Raw genomic sequence first — 22,762 nt, forward strand, 5'->3', positions numbered from 1 at the left:
TGAGCCCTTAGCACTACTACCTATGTGTTCTCTGATCCTGGTCAATTCCTGAATATCAGACACATAAAATCTCTTATCTATAAAATGGGCATGATCCTGTTATCCACCCCTAAATTTGTCTTGGGGATTTAGATATATATGGATATATATGGTGTTTAAACATAGTATCAGGAATACACAGCATCTGTTAAATGCTGGGTATTATTTCTGTTATTAATGGCATTACTATTATAACAAAAATCCAAACTATTATCTTTGCATTCAGTATGTGAAAAAGGTAGAAATAATTTAAATTCATGTGACTTTTTACCTGGGTCACATCTCCAGTAATAGTGGTGAAGACAGTGACTGGAATGATTGGTGTCTATTGGTTGTCCTCACGTTGGTTCATACCTTGGAGTAGATAGAAATTTATTTCTTCAGCTTGCCCCTGTTACAGAAGGCAGCAGAGGCAAACCCCTGAAATCTAAAGTTTGGCTTGTGTAGTGGTTGGAGATATTTTATTTTTTTGGTGCTGGGGATGGAACCCAGGGCCTTGCCCATGTTAGCTAGATAATGATCTATCACTGACTTACACACCTTGTTCTGGAGACATTTTAAATTGCCAGTATATTCTAGAATCCTTCCTTGGGAACTCAGCATTTCCTTTTTTGTTCTTTGGTTTAGGTTGGTCAGCACATTGATGCAAGTTGCCCTTTGACGTAGCTGTGGCCATGGCTGACTGGTAGGACCAGTGCTTCCCGTCCTGTTTCCTGAGGCCAGGTGAGTGCTTGGGGTCTGGTATGTGTGGAATGAAAAGCTCTGACTTGTCCAGTGGGCCTCAGTCAGCTTCTTGGACACTTGTAAGCAAGCACTGCCTCAGAAGCTGATAGCCACCTCCTAGAGAAGACAGGGAGACAAGTAGCTGTGGGATTGCACTCTTTGCTGTCTCCACGTTACCCTTTGAGTTTCTGGGTAAAGATAACATTCCCATTGGTCACTCTTTTTGAAACTTGGTCCTAAATAGAAGAGAATCAGAGGTAGAGGGTAATTCCAACCAGATGACCTTTTGCCCCCCTGGCTGTTCCTGTAGTTTCCCAATGCTGCCCTAAAAGCTTAGAATTTTTCATTAATCACTGTGCAGCACAGAACCTTGCACTGGTGCTTGGAGCTGTTACTCCTACCCTACCCTGTGCCTTGCTAGAAAGCTGAGTTTGGCCCTCCCTTCAGGGAATTCTGGAGTTCAAATTCAGCAAGCCAAATCCTGACACTTGTGTGGGATTTTCTGTTACTATCAAGTCCTGGAAGTAACATTTTGGCCCAGGGTCACCTCCCTGAAAAAAAATACAGAACTAACATGTCTTAGAATTTTGTAGGCAACTCAACCACTTCCTGGGCCAGCTGCTTCTTTTCACAGACTGTTAACTGCAGTTGGCAGGTAACTTGCCTAGGGCCTTATCCAAAATCCAATGGTGTCTTATTGGCTGCCCTACATTGAGAGTTGGTTTCTCTGACTTGACTACTGTGCTGAGTGTAGTATATGACAGGTGTTGAGGTCAGTTTATGAGAGTTCAGCTCTTATTTGCTTATGGCAGAAAGATATGGTTAAGTGATCTGGTATCCGGAAAACATTTTGAAGATGCTATTCTAACAAAACCAATTTCTCCTGGTGTGTGTGTGTGTGTGTGTGTGTGTGTGTGTGTGTGTGTGTGTGTTTAAAAAAAAAAAAAATGCTTGGGGTTGAATCCAGGGTCTCATGCATGCTAGGCACAAGTTCTATTGCTGAACTATACTCCCCCAGCCTACAAAATCTTTAAACTTGGAATGCAGTTTGTACATCATTTAAATTATATCATTCACTCATTTAAAGTATATAATTTCATTGCTTTTTTTTTTAGTGTGTGTCTGTGTATATACTGAGGAGTATTCAGCAATCGCCACACTAGTCATCATCCCAAAAAGAAACTCCATACCTATCAGTGATCATGCCCCATACCTCATCCCCTAGTTCCTGGTAACCACTAATCTGCTTTCTGTCTCCATGTTAATGAAATCATTCATAATGTGGCCCTTTTAGTCTGTTGTCACGTCTGTTTACAGGGGTCATCCACATTGTAGCATGTATTACTATTTCATTTTTATGACTGAATAATAATCCATTGTATAGTCATGTTTTGTTTCCCATTTATTCATTGATGAACACTTGGGTTGTTGCTACTGTTTGGCTATTGTGAATAGTACTGCTTTTAACATTTATGCCCAGTTTTTATTTGAATGCCTGTATTCCATTCTTTTGGGTCTATTCCTAAGAATGGAATTGGTGGGTCTATATGTTAACTCCTTGCTAAATTTTTTCTGCAACTACTAGATTGTTGTCCATGGTAGATACACAATTTTAGGTCTCTCCAGCCCTGTTTAGGGCTTCTAGAGCTCTTTGGAGACAAGGACAGATTTGAAGTCTATGCTATCATCTTAGCATAGTTGAGGATCCCACTGTGCTTGTTGACACTACTGTTTGGGTATGTTTGACATTAACATAGAGGAAGAGAAGTACCAGAGATTGAGTTGCTGAGACCATGTAGCTCTCATAGTGTTTTGTGTTACAAAGTTCACCTCCTTTGTTGAGGGGAAAGCACCTGCAGCTTGTTCTTTGTTATGCATCCCAAGGTATTGTCTGAGAGCAGTAGGGCTGGCTTAAGGTTCTTTAGGGACTGGCACCCCTGCCTCTCCTGGGCCCTTTCTTAACTCATAAGCACATGTTCTGAGCCTCAAGTACTAGTTGAATGAAAGGTGGAAACCTCCCTCTTCATTATAGAGCTGGAAACACACAGCCAGAACATTATAAGTAATCAGTTTGGGGCCTGAGAAGGAAACTTCCAGAGGCCATCTGAGGTTTTCCTTTGGGCCCATCTTCTTCCCTGCCCAGTGTACAAAGGAACTTAATAGGAAAGGAAAGTTTGTGAATAGTCATGGCACATGAGTCTCAGTGTTAAATAGGCAAAAGCCACCCTTGAGTAGTAGTTGTTTTTTAAGATTTGTAAATATGCGCATTTTCTGTATTAGACAACCTAGCATACAAGCTGATTTTAGGTTTTCTCCATAGTCTATAAGTTTTGGTATGTCTCTCTAGCCTGTATCCACTTTGAATTGAAGCTGTGTTCAGCTGGGGTCTTCCTATTCCTGCCTCCCAGCACAGAGAAAGAAGGGGAAAGGATGAATGTAGTATGTCCAGCAGCTCCCTCCCATTCCCAAAGCACACACATAGTTCACACACAATACCTATATGAGTTCCTGTTTATTCCTGTGCATACAGAGGTCACACTGCCTTCTTAGGTTCACGGATGTGATGTTTGCCCCTGAATTTCACTTGTTAGGAGTTTTGTTTGTTTAATTAGGGACATACTGCTCATGTGCTAAGAGCTGGACCTTGTGTTGGGTGTTAGGATAAAAAATGGGTGTGACTTTTGAAAAGTAGATGCTTTACAGAAAAAATAATGTAAATGATCCTTGACCAAAGTGTAGTCTTTCTGATAATAAGAACTATGTATGCGGGAAAGTCACCTGGGAAAACACCCAAAGGTGTACCACACTGCACTATTGGAGGGAGTCAGGCACTGCTGCAGTTGCTTCTGGGGATTCCCAGCTCCTCAGAGGGGGATTTGTAATATCTAGCAAAACCATATATGTGCTTACCCCTTGCTCCAGTAATTCCACTTCTAGAAATGTTTCCCAAAGGTACACTGTCAAAAATAAGAAAGAATCATGACAGATTTATTCATTACCACATTTGGAAATAGCAGAACCCAGAATGGCTGAAATGTGCTTCCTTTGGGGCTGGGTAACTGATGGGATAAATCACCAGTGGGTGGAATCCAGCCCCCGAGTGAAGGGAGGTAGAGGGATCCCTTTATATGTTGTGGTGACAGGATTTCTAGGTGAAATGACAAGTGGAAAAAAGAGCAAGGTAAAGGAAGAAGAGATGCAGTGTGCTGCTGCTTGACCTAAGAAAAAGTTGGGGGTATACTGTCATTTGTGTATTTGTACGCGTGTGTGCGTGCGTGCGTGTGTGTGTGTGGGTGTATTTTTTTTAAATTTTTTTTTTTTTAAAGCTAGTATAAACTAGAATCACCTGATCATTTCCAGGAGGAGCAGTAGAGGAGACTTCTAGGTGTCTTTAATGGACTATGTGTTTATTTTGTATAATTATAAAACAAAAGTGCATTAAGTGGTGATGGCAGCAGTGGTGGCAGCTACAGAGCAATCCCTAAAAATCATGGACAAAATTAAATAACTGAATCTAGGTATATGTTAGCTGTGACTCAGGTTGGTGACTGGATTCTCAGACAGGATTTATTTCACACAATGTTTTAGTGACATATCTTAAAGGCAAACAGATACTATTATTTTTTGTGTGGTACTGGGGATGGACCTCACACATGCTAGGCATGTGCTCTATCACTGAGTTCTATCCCCAGCCCCAAACAGAAATTTTTTTAAAACACTTTTTCAGAATCATGGTTTTAGTTGCCCAGGCTCGACCTAGTATCTGGGATTTCAGGCTTGTACCCCAAAACATGACAATAATGCTCACACATAAGAATCAAAAAAATCATCACAAAAGATAACACAAATACAAAATCACAGTATTCAGGTAAAACACAGAATTGACTTCTAGGCCATGCACTGTGATGCATGCCTATAATCCTTCAACTTGTGAGGCTGAGGTAGAAGGATCACAAATTCAGTGGCCAACCTGGGCAATTGAGATCTTTCTCAAAAAAAGGGCTAGATTTTGCTCAGTGGTCGAGCAGCCCTGGGTTCCATTGTAGGTAACAAACAAAAAATCATGGGTTAGGGCTAAGGATGTGACTCAATTGTGAAACAGCACTTGGTCTAGCATTTTCAAGGCCCTGGATTTGATACCCAGTACCACAAAATGGAGGCGGGGATTCCATGAGCAGCTGGGCATATTAGCCCTGCTACTTGGGAGACTGAGGCAGGAGGATTTTCTTTTTTTTTTTTTTAAGTTGTAGATGGACACAATACCATTGATTGATTGATTGATTGATTGATTGATTGTCCTGAGGATCAGCCCAGTGCCTTGTTTGCCAGGCAAGTGCTCTACCATGTGAGCCACAACCCCAGGTCACAGGAGGATTATTTGAGACCAACCTGAGCAACATAGTGAGGCCCTGTTTCTAATTAATTAATTAATTTTATAAATAAATTTTTAAAATCCACAGGTTCATATTGGTGATCAATGGAAGAAACTCATCAGTCTTCTTTAGAGGATGTTAGGAAACCAACTTGTTTAGAAAATTATTAGAGGGAGAGAAGGAAGTATGTATCCTGCCTCCTTTCTGTGAACTGAACTATGGAGGACTAAGCATAGTGAACTGGAGGGCAAAGTTGAGTAGCACTGTCTCATAGAACTCTCTAGAATATGGAGGATGTTTTGTACACATGTCCATATGTGACACTGGATTAGCATTATTGAGAAAATCATGTCTTAATTTTACTTTAAATAGGCGCATGTGGCTAATGGAGAGCGGACAGCACAACTATTGACATTTTCTTATTAAATAATCTGAAACAATGTAACTGTTGTTTCTAATTCTGAAGACAGTGCTAAAATATGTGCAAAGGGAGATAGCAATCTTCAATGACCACTAACTTCCAAGGAGGTCATCATCCAGAGAGATGTGTGTTGATCATACCTTACCAGATTACAGGAAATCAGGAGTATGCCAACTTAAACCACCCCAAAAACCCAACTGTGGGAAACAGGACAAATGAATTTCTTGAGAATCATTGCAAACAAGTACGGAGCAGTTGGGGGTGACCCGCACATGTACTATAAAGATTTCAACCAAGTCTGGCTCCAACAAAGATTGAGGAGTGGCCGTTAAATTGTCAAAGGTGTCATTGTGGTATTGTGATCACACTTGCCATGTAGACACCAACATTGAACCCTTCATTTATAAATTATATTGAGAAGGATTTGTTTCATGAAAGGTAGTGGAGGGGTAGGAGAAAGGAGCAGCATATAGAAGCCATAAGACTTGTTCCCTGGTGACCAGGGGACCTGAGTGGTAGGCATAGTCTAGTGATTGTTCTCACTACTTCTGTGGATATGTTTGAAATTTTCTGTAATAACAGGTTTAAAAGTTGGGTTTGACCCAAGCCTTCCCTTGGTGAGCTTCTTGACACATAGATCATCCAGAGCAGGGAAGCTGGCAGTTTACAAAAGTTGTAGTGTGGACTTCTTGTCAGAATTTTAACCTTGAGTAGAGATTCTAGTGAGGGGCTGTGATCTGACAACTTTTGGCCTATGACAGAAACCCTTTCCCTCACCCATGCTGGATGCTAGACATGAAAGAAATCCTAAAGGGTCTCACCAAGTTGCTTAGCAAGGCACTAAGCAACTTGGTGGGAGAGGCCCACAACAGCCTCTCTTTACAACTTGCTTTCTTTATGTAGTAATGGCACACACATCTACCCTTTTTATTCCCATGTTTCCTGGAAAGTTTTAGCCATTAAATGGGTGCTTTTCCTGCAGGTGAGAAAGCTAAGATATGTGGAGGTGAAATGGGCTCTGGTTTTTTTTTTTTTGTTTTGATTTGTTTTTTTACCAGGAATGAACCCAGGGTGCTCTGCCATTGAGCTGCATCCCCAGCTCTTTTAAAATAGTTTTGACAGGCTGCACGCTTGTAATCCCAGTGACTTGAGAGGCAGAAGCAGGAGAATAGTGAATTCAAAGCCAGCCCCAGCAAAAGCAAGGCGCTAAGCAACTTGGTGAGATCCTATAGGATTTCTTCCATGTCCAGCGTCCAGCATGGGTGAGGGAAAGGGTTTCTGTCCGAGGGATGAGCTGGCTGTAGATCAGTCACTAAGAATCTTACTTAATAGAATAAGCACAGGAGACAATTATCTTTTTAAATCAAAGGGGGCATGACGAATTGAACCATGTTTAGGTCTGGCTCTAACAAAGATGGAGGAGACCACCTTCCCTTTATTTATAGTCATATAGGTAAAGGGGGACCAGGAGGAGCTTCTGTGAGGAACAGGGTGGGGTGGAGTTAAGGAAGCCATTTGCTTTAGTGTATCATCCCAGTAAGACCAGCAAATTCCCAGTGGTGAGCCACTGCGTGGACATCACATACTTCAGGCAATCTGGAACAATCTCTCAATGATTGCCAGTTCCTGAAAGCCAGATTTCTGTGTCTGACAGCTCACCAAACCTGGTTTTAATTTCTGGTCACAAATGGCTCCCCACAAGACCCTGTCTCTAAATAAAGTGCAAAATAAGGCTGGGAATGTGGCTCAGTGGTTGAGTGCCCCTGAATTCAATCCCTAGTCATCTCCCCCCCCCCACACACCACCCCCACTGCAAAAAAAAAAAAAAAAAAAAATTGTTTTGAGAATAAGACCTTGCTAAGTTGCTCAGGCTGGTCTTGAATTTGGCAATCCTCCTGCTTCAGCCTCCCAAGTAACTGGATTTACAGATGTGCACACCACTATGCTGAATTGGGCTGGTTTTGACCTGACTAGCTGTGATGCTGATAGCAACTTCTAAAAGGTAAGCCTCTGAGCCTCCCTTCCCTCCCCTGCTGGGTGCCTAAAACATATTTTGTGCTTCTTCTCTTAGTACTTTGACACCATTCTCATTCTGTAAGTTAATTTTTGATTAAACACCAGTGTCAAGGACTGGTGTGGTAACTCAGTGGTAGAACATTTGTCTAGCACGTGTGAGGCCCTGGATTCCATTCCTAGCTCTCCCTCAAACATCGGTGTCACCTCCCTGTTGGTATCCTCCATCCACAGTAATTGTATCCAATCAAGAGTGGATAAAATAGGTGGTTTAACTGGTTTTCCATGCAACATCAAACATAGGGCTTAGCAGTTGTGATTTAGGGATTCAACTGATGATGTGGTAGGCGCCAAGAATCTTGTGCTCTGTGCTGTGTCTACTGTCACCCCTTTCTTCGTGTTCTTCCACAAAATCCTCGGGCATGGACTACTCTGGGTGGAAGGACTGTCACTAAAACCCCCATGGGTGTTACTGGTGGTTAGACAAGTGAATTAGTGAAATACCTTGTGAGTTGAGGCCTGTGGCATATCCTCAGCAGTGTGCTAATAAAAAGCCATGGAATATATATATTTTTTTTAATCATTGTGGAATTGGTGAAAAGGCCTGACTTAAAGGTGTTTGCTGGTGGTGGCTCATGTGACCCCACCAGTCTGAGGCCTTCCCTTCTTTCCACCTTAGTTTCTTGTTAGCGAATTGTCCCAGGTGTGTCCCATGTGGTCATACTCCTGGACATCAATGCGTTTGCTGTGAGAAGGTTCTTATTTCCCATCTGTTTGGTGGGCTTGCTGTGACTTCATAGGTCTCTGTGAATACTCACAGTTCATGACACGATGACTGGAGGGTCCTGTGACTGTTTGGGATCTTGTGCAAAACAAGTATCTTTCCCTGAGAACCAGAGACTATGCTGTCATAGAACAAAACTGCTTTTCCCTGTTAGTTCTCACCTCTTTAAAAAAAGAGAAAAACCACAGGTAATATTCACATAATAAAAATTCACCACTTTCTTTTAGCCAAATGCAATGGCACAAGCCTGTAATCCCAGTTACTTAGGAGGCCAAGTCAGGAGGATCAAAAATTCAAGGCCAAACTGGGTATGATGACTGAGCACCTGTAGTCCCAGCATTGGAGGCTAAGGCAGGAGGATCATGAGTACAAAACCAGCCTCAGCCAATTAGTGAGGCCCTAAGCAACTCGGTGAGACCCTGTCTCTAAATAAAAAAGGGCTGGGGGTGTGGCTCAGTGGTTACTTGCCTTTGGGTTCAATCTCTGATCTCCTCCACCCCCCCAAAGAAAATCAAGGCTGGCTTGGATATCTTAGTGATCTTAGTGACACCCTGTTTCAAAATAAAAATAGAAAAAGGATTAGGGATGTAGCTCAGTGATAGAGCACCCCCTGAGTTCAGTCCCTAGTCCTGGAAAAACAGCAAAACCAGAAACAACCATCCCTGTCAAAACCCTATTTTGAAGTGTGCATTTAATACATTCACAATATTGTATAACTATCACTTCTAATTCCAGAACATTTTCATTATCCCAAAATGAAACCCTGTAACTATTACCAGTCACTCTCCATTCTCCCCTCCTCTAGCCCCTCGCTACCACTAATCTTTTTGCCTAAATGGATTTGCCTCTCTTGATTATTTCATGTAAATGGGATCATGCAAGCCTTTTGTGTCTGGCTTCTTTCACTTTGTATGATATTTTCAAGGTTCATTTACATCGGATGAGAACACTTCATTCCTTTATGACTGAGTAATACTCCAATGAATATAGATACACATTTTATGTGTCCCCTCTTCTATTGTTGGCTATTTATGTTGTTTTTACTCTTTGGCTATTGTGAATGATATTGCTTTTAATATTCATGTACACACTTTTGTTTTACTTGTATTCAATTCTTTGTGGCATATACCTAGGAATAGAATTGCTGAATCACGTGGTAATTCTGCGTTTTAATTTCTTGGGGAACTTCCAGTTGTATTCCATATCACTGGACCTTTTTACATTATTTCTAGCAATCTCCGAAGGTCTGATTTCTCTAGATCCTCACCAGCACTTGTTATTTTCTACTTTTTTGATTATGAGTGTGCAGTGGTATGTCATTGTGTTTTGATTGCATTTCCCCAATGACTATGATTTTCTTTTCATGGGCATTTGTATTTCTTTAGAGAACTGTCTCTTTAAGTCCTTTGCCCATTTTTATTTATTTATTTTTGTACCAGGAATTAAACCCAGGGGTGCTTAACCACTGTGCTACATCCCCAGCCCTTTTTTATATTTTATTAGAGACAGGGTCTCACTGAGTTGCTTAGGGCCTTATTAAGTTGTTGAGTCTGGCTTTGAACTCACCATCTTCCTGCCTCAGCCTCCTGAGCTGCTGGGATTACAGGTGTGCACCTGGCCCCTTTGCCCATTTTTTAATTGAGTTGCTTGTCTTTTTGTTGAGTTATAAAATTTGGGGGTGGAGGTTGGTACTAGTGATGGAACCCAGGGCCTCACACATAGTAGGCAAGTGCTCTGCCAGTGAACTGCATCCCCAGCGTCTAATAATTCTTTATGTATTTTGGACTCTAAATCCTTATCATGTATATGATTCACTGATAGTTTCTTCCATTCTTTGCCCCCCTCCCCACTATATCTATAGTGTTCTTCAATGCACAAAATGTTTTAATGCAGCCCAGGTATCTTTTTTTTTCTCTTAATATTTTACTTAGATACTTATTTTGTATCTAAGAATTCATTGCCAAATCCAGGATCATGAGATTTTACCCTTTTACATTTACTTCATACAGTTCTGTAGACTTGGGTCCTTGACCCATTGTGAGTTAATTTTCATATGTGATGTAAGACAAGGAACTTTTTTTGTTTTTGTGGTACTGGAGATTGAACCCAGGGGTGGTCTACCACTCCTGCTACATCTCCATCCTATTTTTATTTTGAGAACAGGGTCATGCTAAATTACCCAGGCTGTCCTTGAATTTATGATTCTCCTCCTTAGCATCCCAAGTAGGTGGGATTACAGGCATGTGTCACCACACACACGTTTTATTTTTATTTTTTTTTGGTGACGTCTCCTATGTTGCCCAGGATGACCTCCAACTCTGGGACTGTAGTTATAACTTCTGAGTGCGCATAGGTGGGCCACTCCATACTGCTGGGTTTCTCTTCTTTTCTTTTTTTAGTTGTAAATGGACACAATGCTTTTATTTTATTTATGTATTTTTATGTGGTGCTGAGGATTGAACCCAGTGCCTCACACATGCTAGGCAAGTGCCCTACCACTGAACTACAACCCCAGGGTTGTTTTTTTTGTTTTTGTTTTGTTTTTGTTTTTTGATTATTATTTTTTCTCTTGAACTGAAGACATTTTGGCTTATTTAACCAGAAGGGGAATAGAATAATAGCTGGGAGTTCTCAATGTATCTTTTCTAATCTGTTAAAAAAAAAAAAAAATGTGTTCAGTGTCTCATGCCAAGCATTGTGCCAGCTGAACAAGAAGTGTCCCCTGTTCCTTTTTTCTTTCTTTTTTTTTCTTTTTTTTGATACCGGAGATTCAACCCAGGGACACTTAACCATTGAGCCACATCTCCAGCCCTTTTTAATATTTTGTTTAGAGACGGGTCTCACTGAGTTGCTTAGGGTCTTGCTAAGTTGTGGAGGCCAACCTTGAACTCATGATTGATCCTCCTGCCTCAGCTTCCTGAACCCCTAGGATTACAGGCACGTGCTATTGTGTCTGGCGTGTCCCCTGTTCTTAACGGGAATGGAAGTGTGCAAACAGATGAGTAAATAGAATGTCAACTGGCATGTGTAAAGTACATCTGAGATGTGAAGAAAGAAGTGTCCCTGCAGAGATCAGAGGTGCAAAGGCCCTGAGGTGGGAGTGAGCTTATCAGCTGAGAAAATCATTTGGCTGGAGTGTCTGGAGATGGGCAGAGGGGCTGCATGGCCTTGTGACCAGGGCAAGTGCTTTGTTTGTCTTATTGAGTAGCATGCTTTTACTAAAGGAGAACTAATTTGGAACCTTTGCACACAACTCATGCTCAGCTCAGCACTTGCCCAAGGTTTGCTGCAGTGTCGTTGTCTATAGAACCCCTCACTCCTACCACAGGTGGAAGGTTACTTTTTATAGGAAGGAGAGTATCGGTAGGATTTCTGTTCGAGCTATTCAGAGGGAGAGGAAAGTGCTTCAAGGACTATTTGTGATAGGTCCCATGCAGAAAGTTTCTTTTCAGTAAAAACTAATCTCTATTGGTTCTGATCATCCCTGGTCTCTAGCTGCCCATGGCTTACCCTATTGTTGGGTACCATGATGAAAATGACAAAAGATGCATATCTGGGTCCCTCATTTTCCACTCAGTGTTTCCCTCTTGGGAACAGAGAAGGTTTTTGTTTTTATTTTTTTTGCCTTTCCAGGAATATTCTGTGTGAAACCTCCTTGTCATTTTCCTCTCTGGGCCTTGGTGGAGCTAGGGATTTGACTGCAGCTAAACTGGGCCCTGAGGGAGTGCAGGCCTCGAAGGGTTAAGGCCTCCCATTTTGTGATGTGAACATCACAGATGGCACAGAAATGGCAGACCTAACTCTTCATAGGCCGAGGAGGCTCCCAGCGCAGTAGGCAGATGGAAGAGGACCAAGTGCTGATCTCCTCCCATAGGAGGGAAGCTCAGCCAGTTAGCCCTTACTATGGCACTCCAAATGGGGGACTCTGGTTACTGCTCATCTGTGTTGGTTTAATACTGCCTAGGTTCCCCTTCATAGGTGGCACTTTTGTTTCTTCTGTGCTGTGTGCTTGTCAGGCAACATCTGTTCTCTCCCTGGGGCTGCAAGGTTGGGCTTGAGCTCAGGCGCCTATATGGGACTGCTTCCAGCAGGGCCTCAGTTAGACAGTGTTAGGGTTAGAACACTTTCAAAGTATTACGCATAGAAGCCAAGTCTTGCCCTGGAAACAGTCAGTTTTAAAGACAGTTATTTGCTACTTGCCTTTATCTTCATAAATTTGTGATCATTATAGGTGCACTTTTTCCTATTGTCTAGTGTGACTTAGAGATGGAGACAAAGTTTCATCTCATATTACTGGGAAAGGGTGCTCAGAGGCCAGGACACAGGCCCATGTGCAGAAAGAGACCATTGGGTTCTGTGTGAGAACTTCAGTGACCAGCATGCTATTGATGTTGTGGTAGTTTCAAATTTTCAGGTAATTCAGCTGTGTGTAAGGGGCGATTAAAGCACAGTCCTATACCATCCTGCCTCAGAAGGAATGATTCTCCAGTTTTTTTCCCCCAGTTGTTTCCAAGTTGAGACTTGGGAACCTGGCTCTTCTGGGCCTCTTTTTGCATATCTTGTGACTGGGTGCACTGTTAGCATGCTGGCATTTACTATGGCAAGGGGTTTGTATTTTCTAGAGATGACTTGTCCTAAAAACTACTTTGTTCTGAGACAGGGCTGAGGTGAGATGCTACCAAGTGCTATCTTTCACTGTAGAAGGCTTAGATGCGGTTTGCATGTAGGAATTTGAAGACTATCAAAGTTTAACTTAATTTTTTTCCTTAAAAAAATTTTTGTTGTTGTTGTTGTTGTTAGTGCTGGGGATTGAACCCAGGATCTTGTGTATGACAAGCAGGAGCTCTATCACTGAACTCCATCCCCAACCCTGAAGTTTTACTTTTTAAATGTTGGCAGTTACTTAGCTTAAGTATTTTGAAGTTTGTGATAATTTGCTCTCCATGTTAATTTTGTTAAGTGTATCCAAAACAGTTTGGAGGAATGCCATAAATCTACTTTAAAAATTGTAAGTTTGTTTATTTGTAAGAGCAAACATTGGACATTTCATTTCTCTTTTTTCTTTCATTCTATTTTGTTGTGGTGCTGGGGATTGAACCCAGGGCTTTGTATATGCTGGGCAGGTGCTCTGCCATTGAGCTTCACCCATGACCCTTTTTGTTATTGTTTTGTTTTAGAGACAGGGTCTTGTGCTGTTTCCCCAGGCTGGTCTTGAACTCCTGGGATCAAGCATTCTTCCTGCCTCAGCCTCCTGAGTAGCTGGGACTACAAGCGTGTGTAACTATGCCCAGCACTCCTTTCATTCTTGATAACTTATATCTCTGGATAGTTTACCAAGGACAGAAGATGAAACAGTGTTTGGTGACAGGAATGAATGTACATTGGGCAGATCATTACTGTTGTAGTTGGAGAGCCATCATTTAGCTATCAACCCAGGTGGGGATACACCTGGGTTGTCACAAGTGCCCTCTGTTAGGAGGCAGCAACTGAGATGCTCCTGGATCTAACCTCTCCCCCAACACTTGTATCTGACACACTTATAAACAGTGTCTATTCTTGGAAAGATTAGATAGAAAACTCTTGCCAGGACTGTTGTACCCTCACCCCCAGCATCAGTGCTTGAATTTATGGGTTCAGTGGTATGAGGGGAGAGATTCTTCATTTATTTATTTTTGTGGTCCTGGAGATGGAACCCAGGGCCTTGTATGCTAACACAAGCACTCTACAACTGTGCCTGACCCCCAGCCTGAGGCATTTCATTTAAATTGTATGTGTTCATGTCTTTTTGGAATGTGTTCTGGGCTGGGAATGTAGCTCAATGGTAAAATGCTTGCATGGTAAATACAGGTCCTGGGTTCAATCCCCAGTACTGCCTCCCCCCCAAAAAAAGAGGGGGGAGGGAAGGAGGGGAAGGAAAGGGAGGAAAAGAAAAGAAAAGCAGACTGTGGTATGAGCTCTACGGGTAGAGTTAGAGGGACAGTTGGGATTCTTCCTTCCCTATCCCTGGATTCTTTCAGGGCTATAAACCTCCTAGGAGGCCCATTTTCATTGTGACCCTCTCACTCTCACACTGAATACATGGGAGTAGCCTCTCTGTTTTTAAGCTATCTTGTTACATTTAAAATACAGTTGTTAAAAAGTCTGAATCTTTTTTTTTTTTTTTTTTTTTTTTTTTTTGTGAAGTGGGGAGAACTGGGAATCAAACTCGGGGTTACTCGACCACCGAGCCATATCTCTAGCTGTATTTTGTATTTTATTCAGACAGTCTCACTGAGTTGCTTAGTGCCTCACTTTTTGCTGAGGCTGGCTTTGAACTCATGATCCTCCTGCCTCAGCCTCCTGAGCCACTGGAATTAGATGTGTGAGCCACCTCACCCAGCTGAATCTTCTTTTATTTGCCTTCATCTACTTTTTAGGAAACAGGTTTTAATTATTCCCATATGTGTGTATATATATATATATATATATATATATATTTATACACATATATATATATATTTGTCATGTCACCTTTTCTGTTACCTTCTTCCTCCTTCCATCTCTACAGTTTGAATTTGAGGTCCCACTCAAATGAGGAATTTATAGATTTTTTTTTTTTCTCATTTCATTTGGATCAGGATGGTGTACTCCTTTTCCAGCATTGTCTTGTAACCAGATAACTCACATCTCTTAATTCTGTGCTCCCTCAAGGGTCAGGACCCCAAGGTCGTCCTCCTCCTACCTCCACAGAGGAGAGGTATCACTAATTTCTTCCAGTTATCATCTGGTGCAGGATGAGTACTTGTTGGAATTGGCTGGGTTGAGGAGCCTGACAGCAGTCCATGTCAAACCAGGGAAGCTGTGAACTAGGAGAAAGCATGTCCCAGGCATTTAGTAGCTGACCAACTCCTAATGCTGAGGAAGTTTCCTTTTGAATTCATGCATTGTCCATAGAGGCACACAATAGCCATTTCTTTGACTTGTCTGGATATTGAAATTACCATGTATTTTCAGCATGAAGTGCTAGCCGTGAATGAGGTCTTAGTGTTAGTGATTTGAAAATGCCTTGCTGCTCTCACCCAGAATGAGGAAGAGTAGGTTGTAGTGGAGGAGGTGGGCGGGAATGTGGTGGGAGACTCTCAGGGCTCTGGGCTCCTTCATGTTCTTCACAAGTTGGTTATTCTGGCCCTTGTACCTGGTCTTATTTCCAACCTTAGTAGTTTACCTTATTCTTGAGACAGATAGGGCAGTAGCTGTGTGGACACTGATCACTTGCAAGAACTTTTGCTTTGAGTTAAATACAGGAAAAAAGAGACCTTTTCTGAGCTATTTGGGCAAGAGTTGAGAGGTGGGGGAGGGGATGAAAAGTGTGTGTGTGAGAGACAGGCATGGGGGAGATTTGAATGAGTACAAGCACACAGCCTATGTGTATGTTTTAGGCTTTGGGGGGCAGGATTTCTCCATGTGTAATTCCTCCAGAGTGCTATAGTTTAAGGGGGTGGGAAGGTGTCTGTGTTGCCAGACTATTTTCTGTGTCCAGTGTCTCTTGACAAGTGTCTTTTCTGAAGGTTCAGATGCTCTTAAGTCACAGGTACTTGGTTATTCCTTTTCCTTTTTCCTCTTTTGCTGCCTGTGGCTTCCTGGGAACCACAGCATAGTTTGGCCAAGGGCCCCCTGCTCAGGCCCTGAGAACCTTGCTCTGTCTCTGGAAGGCTAATGGTGACACTGCCCACCTTGTGAGAAGCCTTTGAAAGAGCAGCTAAGCCCCTTCCACAAGACAGAAGAATTTGTTGTTCCCATCTCTCTCTGTATAAAGTGGTCATCTACCTGGTGGCTCTGTTGGCCATTCTCAACTTTAAGCAAAAGAGAAAACCCATATCCAGTTCTCAATCCAGGCAGCCCCAAAGTGAGCTGGACAGGATGCCACCAGACTGAGGGTGAAGTGATGTGCCCATTGACCAGTCTTAGTATTCATGAGACTGTTGGCAGAATTGAAGGACCAAGGTGCTGACCAGTTGGAGCCTGCACCTGGTTAGGTCCTAACAGTTCCTCTGGGACTGAGGCTGAGATGTGGAACTGTAGCTTTTGCTGAAATGTACCAAGTACTGACCTTTAGCTGCCCAGTGACTTTGTTCTGGGATCTCTGTCCTTTCCTTAGATAGAACACAGGAATGTCTGTCTGCTCAGAATCTGCCCCTGCAGTGGGAAAGTCATGGGCAGCACAGAGCAGGGTCCAGAAGAGTAGTGTGGACTCTGCCTCCTGGATGTCCCTCCACTCCACTTAGTAAAACATCTTTCTCAGGGTTTCCTGGTATAGACAGTCCCTCTCTACCATCCTTGAGGTTCATGAATACCAGTCCTTGTTACCTGGTGAACCCATGCCCTGTAGTTCAACCCACCACATGGGATCCATAGGGACGCATAGGCCTCCGGACACTCAACCTTAGTGTGTTTGGGTCACACTTTCCACCCCATCCTCAGCAGGACTTCTCCTTTGCCACTCACAATATCCCCACTAGGCATGTACCCCTCAGTCCCTCACAGCTTCTGTGCTTTTCCTTAGGGCTTTGGCCTTGACATTGGGCACCCACCACCGAAGAAGCACTTGTTCTGTAACTGGGTTAAAGTTTTGTCTACCGGAGTAATCAAGTTTATAGCACATAAACTCTCCTTCTATGAGGGGCCTATTTATTTTGAGAGTTCCAAATGTGTAAGGCTTTTAGGATAGCATAAAACTGACCCAGCAGCAAACTATCCTGTCTGCAATTGTTATTTTTTGAAATAGAAGTTCTTTTGACTTGTCAAAAGAGTTAACTTGGGGCTGGGGTTGTGGCTCAGTGGTAGAGTACTTGCCCACTGGATTAGATTCTCAGCACCACATGTAAATAAATGAATAAAATAAAGGTCTGTAAGCATTAAAAAATACTTTTAAAAAAGAGTTAACCTTCAGGCCTGGGCTCAAATTGAATTTACTTATTTGAGTCCTGTCAGTTCTGCCATTAGGCTTGTTTAGGAAAAACAGATCTATTCCAGCATTATTGATACATTAGGGAAGAGTTGGAGCATGGCGCAAATATTGTATGTGGTTTTGTCCAGGAGACACACAGGCTGAGATTGGGAACTGTGGTCTGTGGAATGATGGTGCATTTGATAAATTTTTATTGGGACATAGATGCACCCATTCAGGTATGCATTATATGAACCATGGGGACTCACGTGAAGAGGTTGAATGGTCCCCAGAAGCCAGTTTTTGGGTGGTCTCCCTTTAGAAAAAGTTGGGTTCTCTTTCTCTAGGGGAATCCAGAAAACTGATCTCAGCTAAACAGGATGCTTACTGGTACACAAAATCAAAGTGCCCACACAGCAGATGTACACCAAGTTCCTTTCTGGCCTTGAGTGTTATAGCCACTCCTGTCCCCTACTGTGGTTGGACAGGCTTCTTTTAGTAGTTCATGGTAAGGTTACAGTAACTTGTATTCCACCAGGTCACAAGTACCTAGTCTTTCCAAGGTGAGAGGTCAGACTTTGTATGACATTTGTGTGTTTCTTAGCCATTGCATATGTGTACAAGCGCACTTCCTGTGTACCCACATTTATCAGATCTCTAACTTTTTTGTGTTTTGAATGAAATTTTGTAGAGTTGTGCCCTTAGCCCCATTATTCCCGTAAGCCCTTCATTTTTAACGCCTGATCTCACATTTTGCGATGATTTAAGGAACATTATATATATGCTGTGATACAGCAGAACTTACTGTGCTTTGAAAGCAAACACCATAAGGTGTGGGCTCACTCTTGGGTAGTATTGCTCATATAGTAGGTGGTGTGAGTATCATTTGTGGGGTAAAGGCTCAGTTGGTGTTAGGAGTTGCCCTTTTTAAGGCAAAACTTCATTTTAGGAAGAAGACTCCATATTCCTGTTAACAACAAAGAGCAATAAACTTGGATTGGGAGATCCAAGTTGAAAGGGAGATCTAAGGGGTTCAGTCTTGTCACCTCACTCATAGAGCTCCTCTCTGAAACTTAAATCTGCTAATGCATTAAATGTTTGCCATTTCCCTGGTGTGTGCCTGGCACTCTTCCAGGGATGTTGACAGTCATACATGATGGGTAGCAGTGTTATCCTGAATACTTTGTCAGTGGGGTAGGGGAGCTTGTACTTTATGGCTGCGGAGGCTTCTTTGGCCTGGGGCAGGGCAAGTGTTCATTTTGTCCAGCATGGCTGCTACGGAGGCATCTAAGGATGGGTGCTCCATTGTCGTCCTACACTGGCATGTGCATGCATCACTTGAGCCCCACCGTTTGCCCGTTCATTTCAGATGAAAACAGGCAATTAAATGTGGTTAACCAAAGACTTTTTGAATCATTTGGTGGAAGGTGTTGCCGTGGGCAGGTTGCCCAGAGTATTGAGGTAGAAAGAGAAGGGGTTGGGCCTGGATTTCAGATCTAGGTCAGCTAGATTTTGATTTTCTTTACCTTGTTGAGGAGCACACAAGCCTGTCTTGAGCTCATGGAGTCTCTCAGTGAGTGGCAACTGTCATCCCTGGTATGCACGAGAAGCATTTGGCACAAGGCAATGTGTACCTCCCCACTGCTTGTCATGTTCTAGAACCATTGCAAGGGAGGTTCTCTTTCTGGCATCTTCTCAGTTTAGGGTCCTTGAAGGCCCAGGGGTCGTCTAGTCATACCACTGAATGAGGAGCCCATCCTGATATGTATAAGAACAAAAACGCCTGTATTTCTGGTGTGTCTTTAGTTTCACAGCCACTAAGGTTATAATCCAGCTTCACTTAGTGAGTAGTAAGTCGTCTTCTCTTTTTGTGAAAACCTTTAGCACAGGACTCACAGGACCTCCTTCCTGGTCATGAGACCTCCCTGCTTAGCAGCTTGGCTCATGCCGTTCCCCTGCCTGGAACATCTCTCCTGTTCCTGCCCTGATCTCTTCTGGAGGCAGTGTCTCAGTCCACACCACATGCCTTCTGAAGTCAGAGTGCTGGAGTTTTTCATGAAGGTACTTGACTTGTTGGCTTTGCTACAGGGCATCCCAGGAACCATAGACTTTGCAAGGCTAATTTACAGAAATGTAGGCTCAACTCAGTAGTGCATACTGAGCCCATACTGTGTGCTGCTCACTGAAAATGAAGGCAAATGATGATTGGAAAAGAGAAACTTCTGCTATTGAAGAGTTTAGCAGCAAGCCAGGAGAGATGAAACTGCTGAATGATGTGGGCATATTTGCTGTTGTCCCCATCAGTGCCTTGATGAGGGTCACTGTCCTGGTAGTTATTGTGGTGACCACGCAGAGAGGCTAGTGCATCTACTGTGCAGATGAGCTGAGGGGTTGGATTTACTGTTTTAAAATTTGAGAGTCTCTGGTAAATGGCCCACACAATGGGTTTTTTAAGCTGTATAGATGTTTCCAATAAACAATGGAAAAGGGGCAGGGGCCTCTCCTGAAATGCTGAAGATGATATGTTCACCTTGTGTCCTTCCTAGGTCCTAACTGTTGAAGGAACTGGCCTCCGTCCCCAACCCTGTCTCTGCTCCTAGCTCTCTCCTCCCTCCAGTCTGGATGCCACTTACCCCATCCTTTGGCTTATACTTGAACTTTGAGCAGGTTGGTGGTGTTATTTTATCTAGATTTCTTTTTCTTCCTTCCTCCCTCCCTCCCATCATTCGTTCTGGGGATGGAACCCAGGGTCTCCCCCATATTATGCAAGTGCTCTACCACTGAGCTACACCTCCAGCCCCTGGTTTTCCCTTTCTTTTTGGTACCGGGGATTGAACTCAAGGGCATTCAGTTACTGAGTCGCTTAGCCCCTCACTTTTGCTGAGGCTACCTTTGAACTCACCATCCTCCTGCCTTAGCCTCCCAGCCACTGGGATTATAGGCATGTGCCACTGTGCCCAGCCAGGTTTTCCTTTTTAATCATTGAATTTTTTTTTTTTTTTTTTTAATGTACAAGACTGATGCATAGTCACTGTTAAAAGAATTTAGACAGTACAGAAATGTTTACTATAGAAAGTGAAAGTTCCTTAATAACCCACCTGTCAGAGATAGTCTTTGGCTGATTTTGGTCCAGTTCCTTTCAGTTTTGATTTGAGTAACATTTCTTTGTTTTCTTTCCCTATAGATGATTCATATTTTATTTTATTATACTGAAGACTGAACTCAGGGGTACTTTCCCATTGAGCTACATCCCCAGTCCTTTTTTCTTTTATTTTGAGACAAAGTCTAAGTTGACCAGCTAGCCTCAAACTTGAGATCCTCCTGCATCAGCCTCCCAAGTTGCTGGTATTATAGGTGTGCATCACCAGACCTAGCATTGATAACCATTTTTAAAATCATGTGGGTGCTACTGTACTCTTGTGCAACTTGATCTTTCTCCTTCAAGCTGTTTTCAGCATCATTCCATGTCTCTTATATTGCATGTCAGTGATGTAAGGATGGGGAAACTGAGACTCAACTTCCTGCAGCCAGCCCTGGGTACAAGGCAGAGCTGAGGCTTCCTCTCTCTTCTGTGCTATTTCTGGTTATGGAGGTTGACTGCTTGGAACATTTTTCTATCTCCTGAGTTAAATTGTATTCCTTGTACTAATCCTTAATGAGGTTTGAAGTTGTTTAAAAGTTGAGAGCTGGCATTTTTGGTTTGAGTTCCTCTAGAATGAATCCCAGCCACTCTTTCACCTAGAGATGTGTGTGAAGAAGTGACTCAGGCCCACTGAGACAGATTGAGGTATCTCTTCTGCTTAGGAGGATATATGAAACACAGCATCAAAACAAGACTTAGCTGTCTTCTCCCTCCCCAGGTACTTTTAGGCTACATTGAGACACCTGAGTTTGACTTAAAATATAGGGAGCCACCAGAGGGGATTTAGCTTCCTCAAACTGCGTTGCAGTGGGGAGAGTAGATTGTTCCTGTATGTACTTATACTGTTCAAGTTTGGGTTGGCCCAGTGCTAGTGAGAATGGTGCCTGGTCCCTGTCATTGACCCAGTGCCATTTGATTCATAGACCCTTCTTCCTTCCTGGCAGGAAAAGGTGTCCCTAGCTGCCCTGAGGCCAGTGGCTGCCCCTGTGTACAGGACTCCTTGTGTCTAAATGCACTGTTGACCATCCTTCCCCATCTCAGAAAAGTAATCCCGTCTTGGTTGCTCATGCAAAATCAAACCAAACAAAGCAAACCCCTCCCCTCTCATCCAGCTTTTGACAGGTCTTCAGAGTACACCCAGCATTCATTCAGCCTGCGTCCCCGTTGCTGTCCCCATCCAGGTCTGAGACATAAAGTGCTGGGAACTCCCCCCACCCTCGGTTCTCCTTGGTCCTCCCACCCTGACTACACCAGCCACATGATCCACTAGAACAAATTGGAACCCTCCTGTCTTCCCAGATCCCACTGTCATCATGGTGGCACTGTGAGCTCAGCACCTTCCTATACCTTGTCCTCCAACTTTGCCTCTGACCAGTGGGAACTAAAGGGCACTAGCATGTGCCTCCTGTGGGCACTCCACTTGGGGGCGTGTCTCCTTTCAAAACTGAGTTCTGATGCTGTCTTCTCTCTGAGCTCCCTGCTCCTTTGCATGCTGTGACTACCCTGTGCTTTTTATGTCCCTACAGCACTGTTACCTGACACTCTTGGTTACTTCACTATTCCCCTCCAACCCCAGACAGATCTACTTTTCAAAACATGAGTTCTGTCCCTCTACCACATCCTTTAACCCACTTATGACCAAATCTCATTTTTTTCATGTTTGGAATATGAATATTATATTAGTATTACTTGAACAAGTTGAGCATCCCTTATCAGAAATGTTTCTAAACTCTTTTTTGAGTACTGACATGATGCTGGAAAAAATTTGGATTTTGGAGTGTTTCAAGTTTCAGATTTTCTGATTAGAGATACTCATTTGGTAAGGTCTATACAAACATTCCAAAATCTGAAAAACTCAAATGTGAAACGCTTCTCAAGTATTTTAGATAAGTGATACTCAGCCTGTAGAATATTAGTACAATATAAATACCATATTATAGTACAGATAGTATTTTTTTTAACTTTTTTTTAAAGTTGTCAATGGATCTTTTATTTTATTTATTTATATGTAATGCTGAGGATTAAACCCAGGGCTTCACACATGCCAGGCAAGCGCTCCATTACTGAGCCACAATTCCAAACCCATAGGTAGTATTATTAATAACACCTCAAGGGTTGGGCTCTGATTTGTTTCTGTTTATTTTTTTAATTATCAAGAGACATTTACTAACCACAGTGCTGTGGTACACGCCTGTAATCCTGGGACTCAGAAGGCTGAGGCAGGAGGCTCATGAGTTCAAATTCAGTCTTAGCAACTTAGTGAGGCCCTAAGCAACTAGGTGAGATCCTGTCTCAAAATAAAAAATGAAAAGGGCTAGGGATGTGGCTTAGTGGTTAAGCG

The 22,762-nt window shown here is 42.8% G+C and overlaps 1 protein-coding gene across 13 annotated transcripts in view; it reads left to right on the forward strand.

The window, feature by feature from the left end:
- Positions 1–22,762, forward strand: part of GATAD2A (GATA zinc finger domain containing 2A) — a 108,060-nt gene that overhangs the window by 43,129 nt on the left and 42,169 nt on the right. For 7 of the 13 annotated variants that reach the window (XM_079116732.1, XM_079116730.1, XM_079116727.1 and 4 more), the window contains exons 2-3: positions 667–762; positions 19,826–19,946. In XM_079116732.1, coding sequence (XP_078972858.1) covers positions 19,902–19,946 — 45 coding nt within the window. In that variant the 5' untranslated portion in view covers positions 667–762; positions 19,826–19,901. Of the gene's footprint in view, positions 1–666; positions 763–7,407; positions 8,077–19,825; positions 19,947–22,762 lie in introns of those variants that run through there. The other 6 variants (XM_079116728.1, XM_079116737.1, XM_079116736.1 and 3 more) reach the window with 3 other exon arrangements.

This window comes from Sciurus vulgaris (genome assembly GCF_902686455.1).
Source record: "Sciurus vulgaris genome assembly, chromosome: 16".
Classification (NCBI taxonomy): Eukaryota; Metazoa; Chordata; class Mammalia; order Rodentia; family Sciuridae; genus Sciurus; species Sciurus vulgaris.